At 35.9% G+C, this 17,894-nt stretch overlaps 1 protein-coding gene across 6 annotated transcripts; it reads right to left on the bottom strand.

Moving 5' to 3' along the window:
- Positions 1 to 2,005: 2,005 nt before the first annotated feature.
- On the bottom strand, positions 2,006 to 16,568 carry LOC131044835 (protein phosphatase 1 regulatory inhibitor subunit PPP1R8 homolog). 6 transcript variants are annotated; one of them, XM_057978281.2, is made up of 5 exons: positions 16,188 to 16,568; positions 15,915 to 16,035; positions 15,616 to 15,774; positions 3,562 to 4,349; positions 2,006 to 3,231 (listed from the first exon to the last, which is right to left on the bottom strand). In XM_057978281.2, the coding sequence occupies exons 4-5, from the start codon at positions 4,011 to 4,013 to the stop codon at positions 2,325 to 2,327; spliced, it is 1,359 nt and encodes a 452-aa protein (XP_057834264.2). In that variant the 5' UTR covers positions 4,014 to 4,349; positions 15,616 to 15,774; positions 15,915 to 16,035; positions 16,188 to 16,568; the 3' UTR covers positions 2,006 to 2,324. The 6 variants fall into 6 exon arrangements, with proteins under 6 accessions (XP_057834264.2, XP_057834262.2, XP_057834261.2 ...); XM_057978279.2 differs by having other exon boundaries at positions 15,915 to 15,952; XM_057978278.2 differs by lacking the exon at positions 15,616 to 15,774 and having other exon boundaries at positions 15,915 to 15,952.
- Positions 16,569 to 17,894: the final 1,326 nt, after the last annotated feature.

Genomic DNA, 17,894 nt, shown 5'->3' with positions numbered 1-17,894 from the left:
TGCCTAAATCCAAAGTAACTCCAAGACATTTTTTTTGAAGGAATTCAAAGTCGAGCTAAATATATTAACACTTTTTTCATCTAAATGTTAACACTTTTCCATCCAATGGGTAATTTTGTCATTGCAATTGTTAAATCCATCATAATTTGGCACCCAACCAGCTATCAAATTCTAAAATCACACAATGACAACTCTTGTAGTCAAGTACCTTGATGGTAGACTATATCATTTACCAATTGCCATACTAACCAATCCAACATCAACACAAGAATTTTACACCAACATTATGCATTGATAGACATAGTAGAACTACACCATGAGGATTTGTCATCAACATCAAGTGATTTTGTATTCCTAAAATATGTACTGGTCAAGGATTTTACCTTTCTCTTACCATGGGGCACCGCCATATTATTTGTTGTATATAAATGTACATATGCGTCAAATATTTTGAGAACTTGCTAGCCTCTTATGTCATAGATCCATTCCTAATGTTTATAAATGTTTCCATTATCTAACTTGTTCTAAATCATGTTTCTATTGAAAATGAATAAATATTGAAAGATCATTAGGTGGATCAACTAAGTCCATACTACACTCCAACAAACTAGAAAATGAGATATAAAAGCATGTTCCAAATCCATAAAAGAATGATAGAATAAATAGGATTAATCAAACCATTGCAATTATCTACCACACAAATAAAGTTTAAGCTCAAATATCAATAAGATATCATCAAATTCTAACTCATAATTAGCAAGAAAGAAAGCCTTAAACATGTGAAGTTACAACAATAATGCCATTCAATCATGATGCAATAAATCCTCACTAAAATAAAATCTGTCATAACAAAATCATCGAGGACATAATGAAGCATTAATAACCTTTCCATGAGAAGCTAATGAACTAGTGTAAAATAAAGATCATCACCAAGCATATCATGATGTATAAAGTAGCTCACATAATTACCTTTATAGAGAAAGATGCACCATCAAAAGAACATGAACGTATAACAATAGCGCCATAATGGCAAGCAAGAGGAATACCGTCACTAGGTGCAATGACATTATCCTTGGGTGAAGAAGGTATATAACCTCATCAATATCCATCACATAAGGTGTACTGATGGAATGAAAGAGGTACCATATAAAAAGAATAGGGATCCATCGCCAAGGATTGTTTTACTCTGTTAAATTATTGCACAGACGTGTTGCCAAATAATGCTATGCCCATTTCTTAATCTCCAAAATTAATGCATCGCCAATGTTGTAAACACTATTGGATAAAAAAAAGCAGTATTTAATTTTTCATATTTGACATGTGATGTATATACCCTACTTCACTGTATAATCATATATTGAATTCCGGCTTTGTTAGCCAAGGCTTGTAATCTTGTTACAGATCAGAGAACGGTCCCAATGAGAAAATGCTCTGAAACTAATATTTTTGGATCTTAGTCCATTTTAATTTCCTTATTTCCTTACTGTTCTCTGGGAAATGGTTCTTTGTAAGTACAGTTAAAAAGAAAACTAAAAAAGAAAAGCTTGGTTTTGATAACAATTAAAAATATTGATGATTTGTCAGATATCTGATTGATTATGCATACAATCAAGATCTGTATGATTGATTACATATCCAATCAAGTATTCGTACTAGATGTACAAGTACACAAGGCATGTAGCTGTTCCCTTGCTGTTTCAGATAAACCCATGTAATCTGCAACCATGAGAAAGACTACAACACCTGAACACACCATATACCATCCTCTTTTACGGATGATATAATCAAAAGATACCAGAAATTCTATGAGCATATTCCAAAGCGCCTAAGTTCGAACATACTTGTGCATGCCAGATACCATTCTCTTTTATGGATGATATTATCTAAAGATACCAGAAATTGCTATGAGCATATTCCAAAGTACTTAAGTTATGACATACCTTCCTTTTCAAATGAATTACTCGGAAGGAATGAATTTCAAATTAAAAGAGCAAAAAAAATCAGAGGTCAGAGAACAACATTCTCAAGAAATTTCTTACAGGAAAAGTAGAACTTAATGTGGCACTACAACCACACTCAATCAAACACCATAAGTGGGAACACCAAAATGGCTTGAACACAAAAACTTAACCATGATGACAAAAACCACTTTGTTAGTGATTTGTGCTGAAATTGCTATTCAAGCATCTCTGACCAAAACCACAATAAAAATCATATTGTGCTCTGAATAAGTAGACATTTACAAAGAGAAACAATTGTTTTTTCAACAAGCAAAGCTTGAGTTTAAATTCCTCAGACTGTGACACTAAACTTCACAGCTGAACTCATCTTGACATGTCATCCTCCATTGAATCACCAAATAAATCATCATCATCGTCATCAAAGAGTGCGTTAGATTTGGAACTTTGGGACTTGGCAATTTCCTTGTTGCTTTCTGAGTTACTTGAATCAATCCCAGACGTGCCATTTGGAAGAACTTCTACCGTCACATTTGAAGTGACTTGTTCTGAATTGGCAACTCTTCCTTTTGATGTATTTGCCCAGGAAGCACCAACCTGACCAGCAAAGGAGTCCCCATAAAGGTCTTCATAAAACCCACCTTTTGCGGGGGACTTGACTTTGTTCAAACATTGTTGCAACCTTGATGTGACCCCTTTTGGTGTATCAGCCTCATCCTTTTGCATTACATGGTCCTGACCTTTAGGTATGACTGTAACCTGCACAAGGGACTCATATTTTCCAACAAGACTACCTTCCTTTACACCAATGGGCCCAGGCTCAGTGCTAACATCTGCACCATCGGATATTCCTACAACCTCTACTAACTCTCCACCATGTTGATCTCTAAAAGCCACTCTTACTCTCCGTTGTCTCTTAGCAGCTCTTTCAACTTGTGATTCAGATTCTTTGCTGCATGTAGAACCCATGCCTGCTTCTCTGCTCGGCTTTTGTAAGGCATCTGTTCTGCTTGCCCCTAGACGGTTAAGAAGAGTGTTATATGCCACAACTGCTTCTTCATCTGAAGGATCTGGGGGAGAAGGTAGGGTGAATTCTGCAGGCAACTGTTGCACAGGAAGAAGAGCAGCAGTATTTTTCCTCAAGATATAACTTCTTGAAGAAGCAGCAAACCGTAGAGACTGACCTATTTCAAGTTCAACGGGATTGTCCTTTGTCACACGCTCATTTGCAACAAACGTGCCATGCACTGAGCCCAGATCAATAACATAAATGCTGCACATATAACCAATAGATCCATTACAAATACTAGCTTGGAATTAATCCAGAAGATTTTGAATAGCAAAAGTTGGCCTACACTAACTGAATAAGATTTAACTATAGAAGATCATAGTGACTCGGGAGGGAGAATAAAAATATTTATTTATGCAGGTTTAAAAAATGAACGGAAACAGACATTATCACTGGATAGTTCAAAAACCATCCATCATAGTAAAAAGCTTTCAACCAAATATAGTGCTGCTCCTTAATTGCAGTCTCAGACAATGTAAAAATGACGAAATTAGATGGCTAGTGAGTAGCCAAATTGTGTATTGAGATGCAAACCTGCCATTTTTATGTTGCACAACAACTGCATGTTGTCGAGAAATGGATGGATGATCAAGCACAAAATCACAAACAGCAACCTGTCTCCCAAATATGTGCCTCCTCTTGTCCAAATTGATCTGGTCTAAAACCTCACCATCCTTCATCACTTCTAAACGATAGACACCTGGCCTAGGCTCCACAGCCCAGTCTGGTGGCTGCCAATTTGATTGTCCGCCCCCTATTGCAGTCGATTGAGTACTTGGTACTGCTGCTGGAGCTGGTTCTGGTGCAGCAGGCCGAGCAAACCCATGATACTGTACCTGTGGTTGAGTCACCTGTGATTGAAATGATCGGGGTATGGATTGCTGCTGCTGCTGTGGAGGTTGCTTAGTAATTGGATTAGCATTGACAGAAAATGGCTCTAAGGATTGTGCTTTCTTGAATCTATCCAGACCAGATCGGTTAAACATTTTGAAAACCAATCTGACAATCCTGTCTTCTATGTTTAAGAGCTTTAACACCAATTAAATTAAAATAATTGCTCTGATGACACACTGTGCTTCGCTCTCTCCTTCAAAACCTGAGTTCATCTATGACATGAATCTTAGCTTCAGCTTTCATTATTCTTGTCTCAAATACAAAAACATACAAAGTGATCCTTCAGCCTACTCTCATTTTCAACATTTGCAATGCACAGTGAACAATGTTGCCCAAAACTAAATGAAAAACTCTTTGATAAGCATATCAATCTGTAGTAGCCCACATGCTAGGGAACCCAGTTCACATACAGCTAGAATCTAACCATCCTGAAATGCAGAATTCAGAATCATTACTATCCAGATAAACATAAGCATGAAATTTAAAACAACAAACAGATTTGACTTCTGATTAATTAGCTATATGACTTATTGTCTGTTGTAAGAGATCTAAATGAATGCCAGGAATTTTTCCATGCAAAAAAATTGAAACCCTAACCACCTAATCTGCAAGTTATCAGTTGAAATTAGCCTTTGACAGAAAATACTGGCAGTGGCATAACTAGCACCTCCAAAATAAACACCATATTAAAAAGATCCATAGATTTTACAGATAAATGCTCTAATTCAAACTCTAGCCAGCACTAAAAACCTACTACCTCTACAAAATTCCAAAAGATATATAGTGAAGAAAACAGGTTTTACAAAATATTTAGTCATGTCCTCATATCTTATTTACAAAGTGCCTACTGGACAGTTCTCGTGAGTTATTTTCAGGACTGTCCAAAATAACCCTGTTTTGTTTTTCACTGTAGCACTTATTGTGGCACTGTTGCAAGCAGAGCTCTCTTTCAGGTATGATCCCAATAAAATTTCTTTTTTAAGAGAACTTTGTAGTTGCAACTTGTTGGAGGAAACTGACAATGCAAACCTAAAAATAAGCTCCATACGATGTCACTTCATCATGAATTCCAACTCTGATATTTAATCATGAAGTCGCCACCAAAAACATTCCTGGAAAGTACAGTGTTCAGCTATTATTTACATATAAGGGAAAAAAATGGTTTTGCAAATACACAGATTTTTGAGATGTTGTCGCCCATACAATTAGGGAGAGAGAGAGAGAGAGAGAGAGAGAGAGAGAGAGAGAGAGAGATTTAACATGTTTTAGGCCAACTTGGTTGATGGGACCTGTCGTAGTGTATACTAATATTCTTAATGGTTGTTTAAGTTTTAAAATAGTTATCCAAGTTTATTTTTCTAGGGTTTGACAGCAAACAAACTGTGTAGTTGTGCCTGATATGATCCCTGAAAAGCAAAAGGTACAGTTAATATCTACAAAAAGGGAAAAAGAACAAAAGAATTTTGTGCCTCCAAAGACTATAGAGATGTGCTGACCTCTGCAGCTAAAAAATAAGCATTCTCTCACCAAAATAAAAAGGCACAAACATCTTAAGGTATTAAATTTATAATTCTTAGGTCGATAATATTTTTCACAAAGCAATAATAAGTTAATAACATGTCAGAGGGTGAAAAATATAAACTAAATATCCACAAATAAAATACTAAAAGGTAATACACTATGGAAGCCCCTGATTACTTGCAACAAAATTATATTGGGTTGTGACAATCCCACATTGATAGTAACTCTGAGCTACAAAATACTTATAAGGTGCACCCTCATCCAAAAGATTGGTCAATGAGGAAAGAAGCTAGAGGGTGAGAAGCTTTAAAATTCATCATTCCTCCCCCTGCTAATAAATGCTTAAGAGGTAGCCAACTTAAGGCAGGAATCTTCAAATCTCCTAGCTACAATCACCAACATTTACTCCCCAAACAATCCAATGGACAAGAGAGAGTGCTGACATTCCATTCATGAAGATGCCATCCTCACAATCTTGAAAAATGGATTCTTGGAGAAGACTTAAACAATATCCTTGATCAGAATGAGAAGGGAGCTTACCTATCCAAGATAGAGAAAAGGGAACTATCAAAGACCTAGTAAATGCTCATGACCTATAAAATCTTAAACCAAAAATGGTATCTACTCTTTGGCCTTAAAAATGAGCAGGACTCGCCTCGATTGTAGCAAGACTAGATAGATTTTTTTATCTCAAATAGGCTTTTGGAGACTTTCCATATTACCTTGTCATGCTCCATCTTGACAATAAATACTTTAATAATTAGAGTATTTATTGTCGAGGCGGGGGCTTGACATTCCATAAGGAATTTGTTTATCTAAAACACTATCCATTATCATCATTGTCCTTAGGAATAGACTGGATTTCTAAAAACCTTTTCTCTCTTTTGCATTTTATTTGAAATCATTCTTAGAATAAGTTTAAAAGAGCATCAATCATTATTGCAAAATCTGATGCCATTGAAAATCTTGAGGTCAAGCATTTGCTAAAGTTTTCCTTAGGAAAGAATTGATAAAATCTTGAACAATTGTGTAAGTCCCTTTGTGCAAACAGCAAATCACATCGTTTTTCACTGAGTTTATCCCTTGCATCGTCAAAACCTGAAAATAGGAACCTTGGGGTAACCCTAATTGATCATATCTTTGGCATTTCAGGATTCCTTATTCAAGAGAGGATAGAATACTTAGCGTATTTTATTCTCTGTTGGAGAGACTCACAAAACACCAGCCAACAATTACCTCTGAGCCAAGGGAGAAACCATGCAAAATACTACCATTTTCTGAAACAATGAGCAATCGTTATTGCTATCTCCATTAGATTGTCCAAGAACAAGTGAGAGTCACATATTCAACTCCATGCTCCTCAAGATCTCCTCAACAAACAACTCAAGCCTATACTCACGGAAGCCTATACAAGTGATGAAAAACCTTCATTCCAAGACTCCTATTTATAGACAAACGAGCAACAAGCAAAGAAACCTTATTACTTTTCTTGCCACCATTATTTAATCCCCAAGAACGCACCTAAGTTTGCAACCAAGACAAATGACAACACATTCTCCGAGGCACCAAAATTGTTCCCTCCAATTCTAGCACCCAAGTTTGACTTGCACACATGACCCAAGCATTAAATCAAAATGTTCTTTACAATATTAAATGAATTTTTGCAATTATCCCCAGTCATTAAATGCATATTCCTAGAATGAGCCCAATAAACAAGTGCTCACTAATCCATGACCCCCAAGTATTAAATGCAATTGCAACATTACACAACAATCCAATAGGAGGATATTAAGCTCTTCCAAAGTATGATACCCCACATCAACATAGACTACAACTTTACAAAATATCCAATATTTCTATGCAACATGTAAACACCTTATCCCAACAAAAAACTCTACAGCACTAAAATCTTGATGCTATCAGTAATCTAAAAAAATCAAATAAACGATGGATTGAATGAGTACAAGACATCACAAATCATTGGTGATGTGAATGGTGTTTACCACCAATCCAATTTCCCTTAGGGGTCCTTTTCATACTTGTTAATTAAGACTAATTGAGGCATTTATTTTTTGTGTCTCAATTCACAAGAATAACACAAATCATGATCTTATGTTGTCCTATGTCTCACCCTTGCTTATATATAGATGGGTTCCTCATTGTAAAGCAATGTAATCATTATTGAATATTTGCATCCTTTAATAAGATAGAATTATTCTCTCATTTTTGGGTCTCCCTATGCTTTCATTGAAGCTCCTTGATCTTGTGTGGCTATCTCCATAGACAATATTAGAGATTATGGGATTGTTTCTTGTTACTCTGATCTAAATTGCAAATCTTGTATTTTCTTGAAAAGTTGAGTATGTTTTTCTCTAGCATTCAATGATAACTAGAGAATTACAATGATAGAAATACCATATTTATGGCTATATATTGCAGGTTGCTTTGAAAGCTTGATGGAGCAAATCTAATCACACCACTGACTTCAAAGAATTTGAGAAAGTAAGTTTTGCCTTTTCTTGCATCCAGTTTGGACAATGCAAGCCAAATCTGCAAGGATTTTAAATTGAGAGGTGTATGCCAAAGCAAACAAGTACTTGATACTTCAGAGCACTTTGGTCAAATATGATCCTACCATGACATTTAAAAGGCCCAAAAACTCATAAGATCTATCAAATCATTGAAATCTGAGCACTTTTCCTTGGGCCATAAGGGAATTTTTTTTTCTCTCTATCATTCATTTGGTTGTACAATTCGTACTATAAAATTTGTAAGTTGTTGCAAGCACTTTACAATCAGCATCTACAAAGAATATTTCTATCTACATTGCTATTTGCATTAGCATTGCATGTTTTCTACATCATAGTACATTTTCAAGAAAGTTGCCACAATTTGATTTGTTGCTAAGTATTACCTATGTCACTTTTATATGAGAATTGTGCACTACTCATGCCGGCACTATGCCAACAAGGGCCTCATAGATGACATTACAAGTCCACAATGCTAGAGGGCTAAAGCCTCTACTCATCTACAAACAGCCTTTATATGCTAGCCATTGGCCTACTTTAGAGGGTAGGCCAACCTCGTGTCACACCCAAGTGAGGTGATCACCACTTAGCCACTTAGCCAGAAACTATCCATTGCCATTGTCTCCTCCACTCACTAGACACAAAATCACCACCTCATGAGCATCCACTACCACTCCACTCACATGGCCCAATCCAACCACTACCCGAATCCACCACCAAAGCTTCACCCAACTAGTGACACCACCATCCTACCACCAAAATAGTGATAATCCATAAAGGGTCAAACTACTTTTTGAATCCATAAAGGGACAATTGTTTTGAGGCCTAAATTTCACACATGGAGCCCATTTTTATCCTTCGTATAGGCATTGAAAAGGTATTTTTGATCTCTTTGCAACCATCCATTTGGCTTTTCCAGACTTTACGCCAAGTACCTATTATTTCAAATTAAAGTCAATTTTTGAACTTTGACTTGTATTTTGGAAAAGTTGCATATAAGTGGCTATTTTTCATGCTAGGTGAGGGGGAGGTGGGGTTACATGGGGGTTACACTAGTGTTTTCTCTTTTCTACACTTCTTTCTACATCATGGATCAAAGTTTAATTCCTCTTCTTACACCATACACTATTATGAGTGGAAATCAAAAATGGAGATCCACCTTAGACAACTAGGATTATACTGAATCACTATGGATATGAAAGGTGAATCTATACATTGTAGAAAAATCAAAGTGATATAATAGGTGTCACGAAGCTTATGGAACATTATGCATGTCAATTTCCCCTAAAATTCTCTTTCACATTGGCCAATCAAACCTAGACTACATTGGAGGGTGGGTTTGGGCAAAAGGATACTTTGAGAGGTTATCAATTGGTGAGAGCTCATTACTTTGAATTCTACTAATGTTAAAACCATCAAAGACTTCTTCATCAAGCTCAAATCGCTGAGATTGCAATTAAAACACTGTGGTGCTGAGAAATAGGAGTCATGATTGATTCTTTCCATCCTTGCAAAACTTGGTATTTATTATTCACGTTTTGTTTCTACATTTCATACTGTAGACACCTAAAAGTTGCACAATGAGTTAAGTGAATTTTATTCATTTAATTATCCCTAATTCTTCCAATTAATTAAATTAAGATTTAATTAATATCCCTATTCTTCTAATTGACCTTTTAATCAAATTAAAGATTTGATTAAATCTCCTTCTTCTAGCCTAACCTATTAATTAAACTAAGGTTTGATTAAGTACCCTTAGCCATTTGATTGAATTAATCTTATTTATTTAATTAAAATCCCTTCTCATTTAATTAAAAATCCCCTTTGAAAATAAATAAATCATTATTTATTTGTGAATAGTCCCCCCACTTGCAAAATCCTACATTCTCCTAATCATTCTTCTAGAAGCCTTCTAATCCCATCCTAATCATGTCTAATCTCCTAATCATGTCACATCCCTAAATTTGGAGGAGTCATTTCCCTAAAAATGGGGAAAGTCTTCAAAATGTGTGGAAGACTCTACCTTCTCCAACAATTTAACTTGTTGAGTCTTCCAAAAATGTAGGGAGTCATTTCCCTAAAAATGGGGAAAGTCTTCAAAATGTGTGGAAGACTCTACCTTCTCCAACAAGTTAACTTGTTGAGTCTTCCAAACATGTAGGGAGTCATTTCCCTAAAAATGGGGAAAGTCTTCAAAATGTGTGGAAGACTCTACCTTCTCCAACAAGTTAACTTGTTGAGTCTTCCAAACATGTAAGGCTCTTTCAAAATCACTAGAGGTTTTCCTCTTTGGACAAGCTAACCTTCCAAAGCCTTCCCAAAGGCATTTAATGCCTCTTACAAGCCCATACCTCTTGGCCATGATGGTTCTCCCTTAAACCATTTTCCCATGTTGCACAAGAGTTTACCTCTTGGGTAATAGCATGCCTCCCTGGTTAATGACATTATCCAATGATGTCACTCCTTGAGGTTGTCCCTAATTGCTTGTTTAGCATCCTCTCAAGCACTCTCAAGGTGACATTTGTCAACTTGGGATTGGATTGAATCTATCCCATGGATTGATAACTTTAAATCCTAGCCCTTGTTGAGATTACTCAATCTCAACCATCCATTTCTCTATTTTCCCTATAAATAGAGCCCATTCCTTCTTCAATTCATCCAATCCTCTTGTGCATCCAAATTATAGTCATTTTGCAGATTAAGAAGCTCAATCAAGTCATCTTCAAGCATCCAAGCATTAGCATCATAGCATTTTAGCTTTATTTAGCATGTTTTAGGACATCATCTAGCTTAATTGCATATCTTTTCATAGCATCTTATCTTCATCTAGCTTAAATACACCATCTTAACTTTCAATTTGGAATCAACAAAGGTTCATATCATCTTCATCATCTTGAGCATTTAGTCTTGCATCGTAGCTTGCATCGTTCATCTTCATCTTCGTCTTTTAGCAATCACTAGAATCCTAGTTGCATCCATTTCGATTCTAGTAGCATTTTCCATATAACTCGTTCTCTAGGTTGTCATCTTGAGGATCAAGTGCTCTTCCAAGTGAGGGCCACCTTGACTCTTAGAGATCTTTAGAGATAGAGGACAATGAGGCCATTTTAGAGTTTTTAATCTATTCATGTGTTTTGATTTCTAACATCTAATGCAATGCTTCATTGGTGTGTTTGAAGCGTTTTCCCTCTTGTAGGTGGAAGACCACATTTCTAGCATACACATACTACTAAGGATGGTCTTTGAATTGCATGGAATATGCCTTCACTTGAAGCTTTTGCTACCTCATATCGAGGTAGCAAGCAAAGCTCAAACAAACGTGTACTCTTAAGTCTACAAATTCAAATGCTCTTATTGCTAATAAAGGCACAAAAAAACAAAAGGTTTCAAATAACAAGGAAAAGAAACATAAAATGGGGCAAAAAGAATAATTAGTAGGACAAGGAATGAAAATCCAAAGCAACCCCTAAGTCCCCCTCCTCTTCCAAAGGGGAATCGTCTACGGAAAAATTACAACGTGCATACTACAAAAAAATTGGGCATCACGAAAACATCAATGTTATGCAAAAGCATAACATCAAATTTCCTTCCACTATGTCAACAAGTTCATCTTCTTCATCATCTTCATAGTCAACAAACATGAAGACTAAGGCGCTTGTCTCAGTTGCAGATTTTGATTTCGGAAGATGTATCCATGATTCTAGAGCTTCACATCATATGGCTTCATCACATAGTATGTTTTCTTAATTCAATATCTGTTCTACACCAAATATCTTGATGGGCAATGGCACACATATGCCTATTTGTGGGAGAGGATCTATTGACATGGGTAAGGGATCCTTCAAGATGTACTTTGTGTTCCTTTGTTGTCAACTTGTCTCCTTTGTATCTATTAGATTACAAATACTAGAGCACGGAAGATTGTTAAATCAAATCAGATTACAAATTAAGATATTATATATATAAGTTGTGTTATCCTTGATGCTTCCAATTAGATAATTGTGATTGTAATTAGATTGAGTGCCAAATGTCTTAGTTTTTGAAGGACTATTCTAAAATCCTAGACCTGAAGGTTTCAATGCAATTTTTCCCAAGACTTTTGGGATGGCATTAAATTGGATCTCTTAGAGAGGGTAGGGGATACAAACAACCACTCCAAACTCCATGGGGTGTCATTTCCTCCTACTGGACACTTATTCCAAAGGAGCCACAGGCTGGAAGCATAGACAGCTAAAGACCTATCTCACTTTGTAAGACCTCCTAAAAAGTAATAATTAACAAGTTAATTTCAAAGATGCCAAAAAAAATATTGCCCAATCTAATTTCAGAAGAACAGACAGGATTTTTGCACATAGGCACCTCTCATAAGGAATCATCCTCTCCCAAGAGGCAATTCATTTGAGCACAAGGGAAAGAACTTAATCATGCTCAAATTGCTGATGACACCATTCTCTTTGGAAGAGCTACCCCACATATTGCTAGGAGGTTTGCAAGAGTCTTTAAAGAGTTCACAATGCTACTGAATAGTCATATTTTGTTCTTTTACTTCTCTCATCCATATTTTGTTCATTTACTTCTCTCATCCTAACAACCGTGAGGGTGCTAACATATCAAGAATTCTGGATTATAATGAGGGAAATGAGAAGACATTCACCTATTTGGGGATTTAAATTTCTTTAACAGGCCCAAATCTCTACATTAGAATAAGCTGAGCTGTAAAATGAAAGCCCAAATCAACAGTTGCCCAGAACTTGACTAATTCTTCCTGCTAAGATGCTTCTAATCTGCCCTCCATATATACCAAATTTGGTATTATTAGTGCCCCTAAAGAAGTCATTTAGAAACTCAAATAGCCATTGAGAAAATTTCTCTGTGGGGGAAGCAAGCAGGACAAAAAGAAGAATTTCTGAGTTTTATTTAATTAAATAGAAGCATCTAAAAGGAACCAAAAGCAGTGAGGTCTGAGCCTGAGAACTCCACACAACCATCAGAAAGCTTTGGGAGCAAAACTTGTATGGAGAATGATCTACTAGCCTGACAGGTGGTGAGCAAAATTCTGTGTCAAACGTATCATTCCAGCTTAGAAGAAAACCATCTCAGTTTCCTTCTGTCATCAAAAAATCCCAAATAGGGGGACCCTTATGCTAATCTCTTTATATCCCACCATCTTTCTTGGCTACCTGGAAATAGGGCTAGATTCAAATTCTAGAGCACAAAATCATGGAAAATGCAAACCTGGAGAGGCCTAGCCCTTTATACCCTCTAGCAGAGTATTAAAGGGATGGGATCATCCCACTCTTCCAAAACGGAGGCACATTTGACATATTAGCGCCATCCCCAAAGTGGAGTTTTCCTATTGGCTTCTCTTAGAAAACCAAAAATTGACATTTGGCAATCTTCAAAAGAGAAAATTTATTGGTCCTAACAAATGTGCTCTATGTTTCAAATAGAAAGAAATTTGAGATCACTTGTTAATTAAATGTAGCTAATGGAAAGAAGCATTGGAAGCAGCACTTATCCAAGGTTTCTACTCAAACTCATTCCAAAGAGTGATCAAAATGCACCACACTCCACAGCCTTCATGATGCTCATAAAGAAGCCACCTTGGTCACTTCAGTTTGATCTCTACTCCTGCGATACATATTTTGGAGTGTACGGAAAGCAAAGAACCATCAAATCTTCAAGAAAAACAGCCATGAACACCCTTGCTCTACTTAGAGACTTGGCCCAGCATTGTCCTGAGGTGAGAAGACATTCCGAAAAATCCAATGCGAACCCCCCATCTATCCAATATGACAGCAACATTCTTTACTTTGATGGAGCACTTAAGTCTAACCCAGGAGTTGCAATGGGTGGTGGCATCCTCCTATTCAATGGAAATTTAATCTTCAAATTTGTTGCAGGTTTGGGAAAAGCCTCAAACAAATTTGCAAAGTCCCAAGCATTAAAACTTGGCACGGATCTTGCAGCAGCAGAAGGAGTACATCAGCTCCAAGTCGATGGAGAATCTGAGTTAATATTAATAATCAATGCAGTTAAACTATCTGATAACAAAAGAGCTTTTCTACAGCATATGGTTAAGCTTATAACTGTATTAGCAAAAAATTTACTTTTATAGCTTTACATTACATCCCAAGAAAAAATAGCAGCATTGCAGATAATTTGGTTAATCAAAGTACAGATCTCCCAGCTGGAACACTCCTCAAAAGGCACAGTCAACCATGCTCTTAGTGTTTTCTTGGTTTCATATGCTCCCTCTCCTTTTGCAGAGTGTTGGTTTCAGATTGATGTTTGTAATTGTGCAGCTGATATTTAGCTGCTGCAGACATGTTTTCCATTCTCCGACTGTTGGTGTGTGTTCCAGCAGTGTATATAGTGTGATATGTTATTCTGGTGTGTCCTGGTGCAGCTTGTTAAAGCCCGACTGGCTGCCCAATCTCTTTATTTTGTCCGTCATTGTATGTTTCAGAAGATGCACTGGCAATCCTCTTGAAACTATCCGGTGTTCTTGAAGGAACGTAAACTGCAAAATGCTGTGTGGATCTGTAACGAGCAGCAGTGTCAACCGTTGTATTTTTTTAATGATACCCAATAAAGGTAATTATTTTTTTAAAAACAAAAGCTTAGAGGTAAGTGCTTTGTGGGACTCCTTGGCTCGTGATTATTAATTTATTAGCCAATGTCTCGTGCATTCAAAGGTCAACGAGAAATGCCTACTCATAGTAATGGTCATCATGATGGTTCCTTGAAGTTGAGTATATCAATGTAATGAAAATTCCACCAAAAGAAAGTTAAAACTAAACATTTAACATGTTTACAGCAAAATTGGTTTGTTACAATAGGACCTGCCATACTGTATCTGCTTCTTAAATGATTGTTCCTATCAGTGTTAAATTTAGAAGATATTATCCAGACTCTTTTTAATTGTCTTAATTCAGATTCACATAATAGGCCATGACTATGAATATGCATTTTGAACCTAAAGGCTAATATCATTATATCATGGGCAAGTCAAAGAAACCTCGTTTGATCTTGCTTCTCTTTTCAGCCAGCCTATTAGACTCCCCTTTTAGAAAAAGACTTTCAATTTACCCTTCTATTCCTTATGTATGATTGACTATTATTAGACAACTTTGGCCCATTGGGAAGATTACCTGCTTAAAGAATTTTTATTCAGATCATTTCTTCGAAAGGTCCATCATTCATGAATGAGATATAACTCACAAAAACCCATCTCGAAGGAGCTTCAATAGTCCACATGATACTTAGTGCATCGGGTTGCTGTAAAGGGTGAAAATTGCGCTTGTTGTATCAGGCTGCTTGGAGGGGTGAAGAACTCCGAGTGAAACTAGCAAAATGAAACTTCACATAGCTTCACTAACACATAAATTGAGACCTTCTGCAAGTTCACCCATCCCAGTACTAATCTAGCCCACATGTACTTAGTCTTTTAGTTTTCCCACTTGAACAAATTCTGTAACTCTTAGTTTTTGTACCTCAAAGGAGTCATCCTTCATGAGTTGATTCATGAAAACCCATCCCTACGGAATTTGAATTGTCCACATGGCACTTATTGCATCAGGTAATACTCACAGAGGTGAAGTTATGGGATTACTGATATATAGCGTTACATATCTTCACTTACCCACAAATTAAGACCTCCCTGAGATTCATCTATCCCGCACAATCCTCATCCCAGTATTAATCCAGCCCAACTCCGCCTTGAAGTTTTCCCCACTATCAAACCTGGGAACATGTCTTGAAGAAATTTGGTACCTCTTAGATTTTGAAGTCGCGACCAAACCTTGCCAATCCACGTAAACCAAGAGTTACATTTATCTATTTGTCAAATAGCTGATTTTAATTCTCTCTTTATTTGCTAGACGATTAATCCTAGTGCCAGTTGAGTTTCAGAAAAAAATTTCCAATTTTATTGTGGTGTACCTATGTGCCCGCTGCCGTGGTTGTACTGCTTTTTCCCCCTGGTAAAAGGATAAAACTCAGGACCAGTCAATACATAGAATTCATTGGTGGGTATAAATGGAGAAGTCGAGTAACTCTGTTTCTGTATTGCACAAACCCTAATATTAGGGTTTTTGTTATAACCCTCTTACGTTCTATATACATAGTCAATCAAAACACGAAGAAAGAAAATTTGGACATCGGATAAAAACTACATAAACGAGATATTCAGAAAAATACAGTAGCGAAGAGTACCTGAAACAGACGCCGATTTAGATTTTTATCCTTCCTCTGTAAAACTGCCATGTAATAAAACAAAAAACTAAAACTGACCGTGTGTTCCGTAGGGCTAAAATGGTGATCTATTTTGTCTACAGGGGAGTGTTTTCAATCGGAAAAAATAAAGAGCAGATGCAAAGAAGTGGGAAGAAGCATAGTTAGTGAGGAATCAATGGTGGCAATGATTTATTATTACTTCTACTGTTATTACTACTATTATTATTGTTGTTGTTGGATTCACAGATGGGAAATTTCTTCGCTAGGTCTGTTTTGTTTTGCGGCTGTCGTCTCTTTAATTAGGGATGATCAAAAAAAATTTAGGGATGAACTATTTTGTTTTAGATTGAATTCAAATAATTTTTCCAAATTGCTAATATGCTTGAAATTTCCAATGCTTAGATTCATAAATGGTTAATGTTTAGATAGTATCCATGGTATTTTTTATTTAATTTTAGTGAAATATTTATTGTGAGGATTTATGTTTTTTCTTAATTGTTTTTTTTTTTTTTTTTTGGAAAGACTCTTGGTTAGTTTTGAATAAATTGTTTGTGGATAATATGTCTTAATTTTTTGGGATAAGAAAATGCAAAGTTTCATAAAGATTAAAACTATCAAATTTATAGATGTCAAGATTGTTTTTGGTAAGTGTATGTTTAGATAAATTTTGTATAATAGGATATTTGAACTAACACCATCTAGGTGCTTATAACTTGGACTTTGCTATTAAATCAAGTGTGATTTTAATGTGTGTGGATATATATATATATATATATATATATATTGAATTCATCAGTGATAATTATTTGTAATGTAAATGAATTAATTTCAAAATATAAAAAAATTAATACAATTGATTGCAAATTAAATTGAATAGTTCATTTTATTTTTTTTAAATATTAAAACATTTATTTAAGAGATTGATTACATTAAGTACATTCATTGTTGCCCATTGAGATGTCTTCTTTGTTGTTGATGTTGATCTCTTGAAAATGGTTTTGTCATTCATTGGAGTCAATCTTTGCAAAATAAAATTTACAGAGAGTCAAATCTATGTATTGATTATAATTGAAGTTTTGTTTTAAAAATTATTTGAAGAAAATATAGTTCAATTTCATCGTGTCTCCTTGTAGATGGGTTTGTTTTCCTTGGAGTAGATCTCTGCAAAACAAAAAATTGAGAAAGTGAAATTCATGCATCGTGAATTTAAGAAAGTGTGCTCGGGAGATTAGACTTAGAGTTGTGTACCTTGATTTTTAGAGGGATAGTTGTTGTAGTCGAGCTTCCTCTTTTTTTCTTAGAATTGTGTATCGATAGTTTTGCACTTTAGAGTACCACTCAAAGAAGAATGTTGGTTGAATGCGAAGGTCATTTAATGATTTGACTCTGCATATAATTACAAATGTCAATCCTTGTATTTCCATTTTGCCAATATTGATTATTGCTTTTTATAGTGTTGGGTCTTGGGATTTGTGTATGGTAATAGTGTTAGGATTAAGGTGTCGTCTACCTTGTAAATATTATGAAACGGTTCCAACATCCTTTGGAAGTGTCCTAAGGCACCTAGGATTTATTGGAAAAATAATTTGTAATGCATTCCTAAGGGGTGATGGATTCCACTAGCATCAATTAAAGTGGGTTGTGAACACCATTATTCAATATCGTTTTGCCCACTTATGGATGTCT

Source organism: Cryptomeria japonica, chromosome 1, assembly GCF_030272615.1.
Source record: "Cryptomeria japonica chromosome 1, Sugi_1.0, whole genome shotgun sequence".
NCBI classification, from domain to species: domain Eukaryota; kingdom Viridiplantae; phylum Streptophyta; class Pinopsida; order Cupressales; family Cupressaceae; genus Cryptomeria; species Cryptomeria japonica.
This window is presented reverse-complemented; position numbering and strand designations above follow the sequence as displayed.

What these genes read in the sequence shown, in the direction of transcription:
- LOC131044835 (XM_057978281.2), bottom strand. Translation starts at nt 4,013, where the DNA reads ATGTTTAACCGATCTGGTCTGGATAGATTCAAGAAAGCACAATCCTTA. An exon ending in GTGCAACATAAAAATGGCAG is followed by an intron (nt 3,232 to 3,561) that starts GTTTGCATCTCA and finishes TTATATGTGCAG; the next exon opens with CATTTATGTTATTGATCTGG.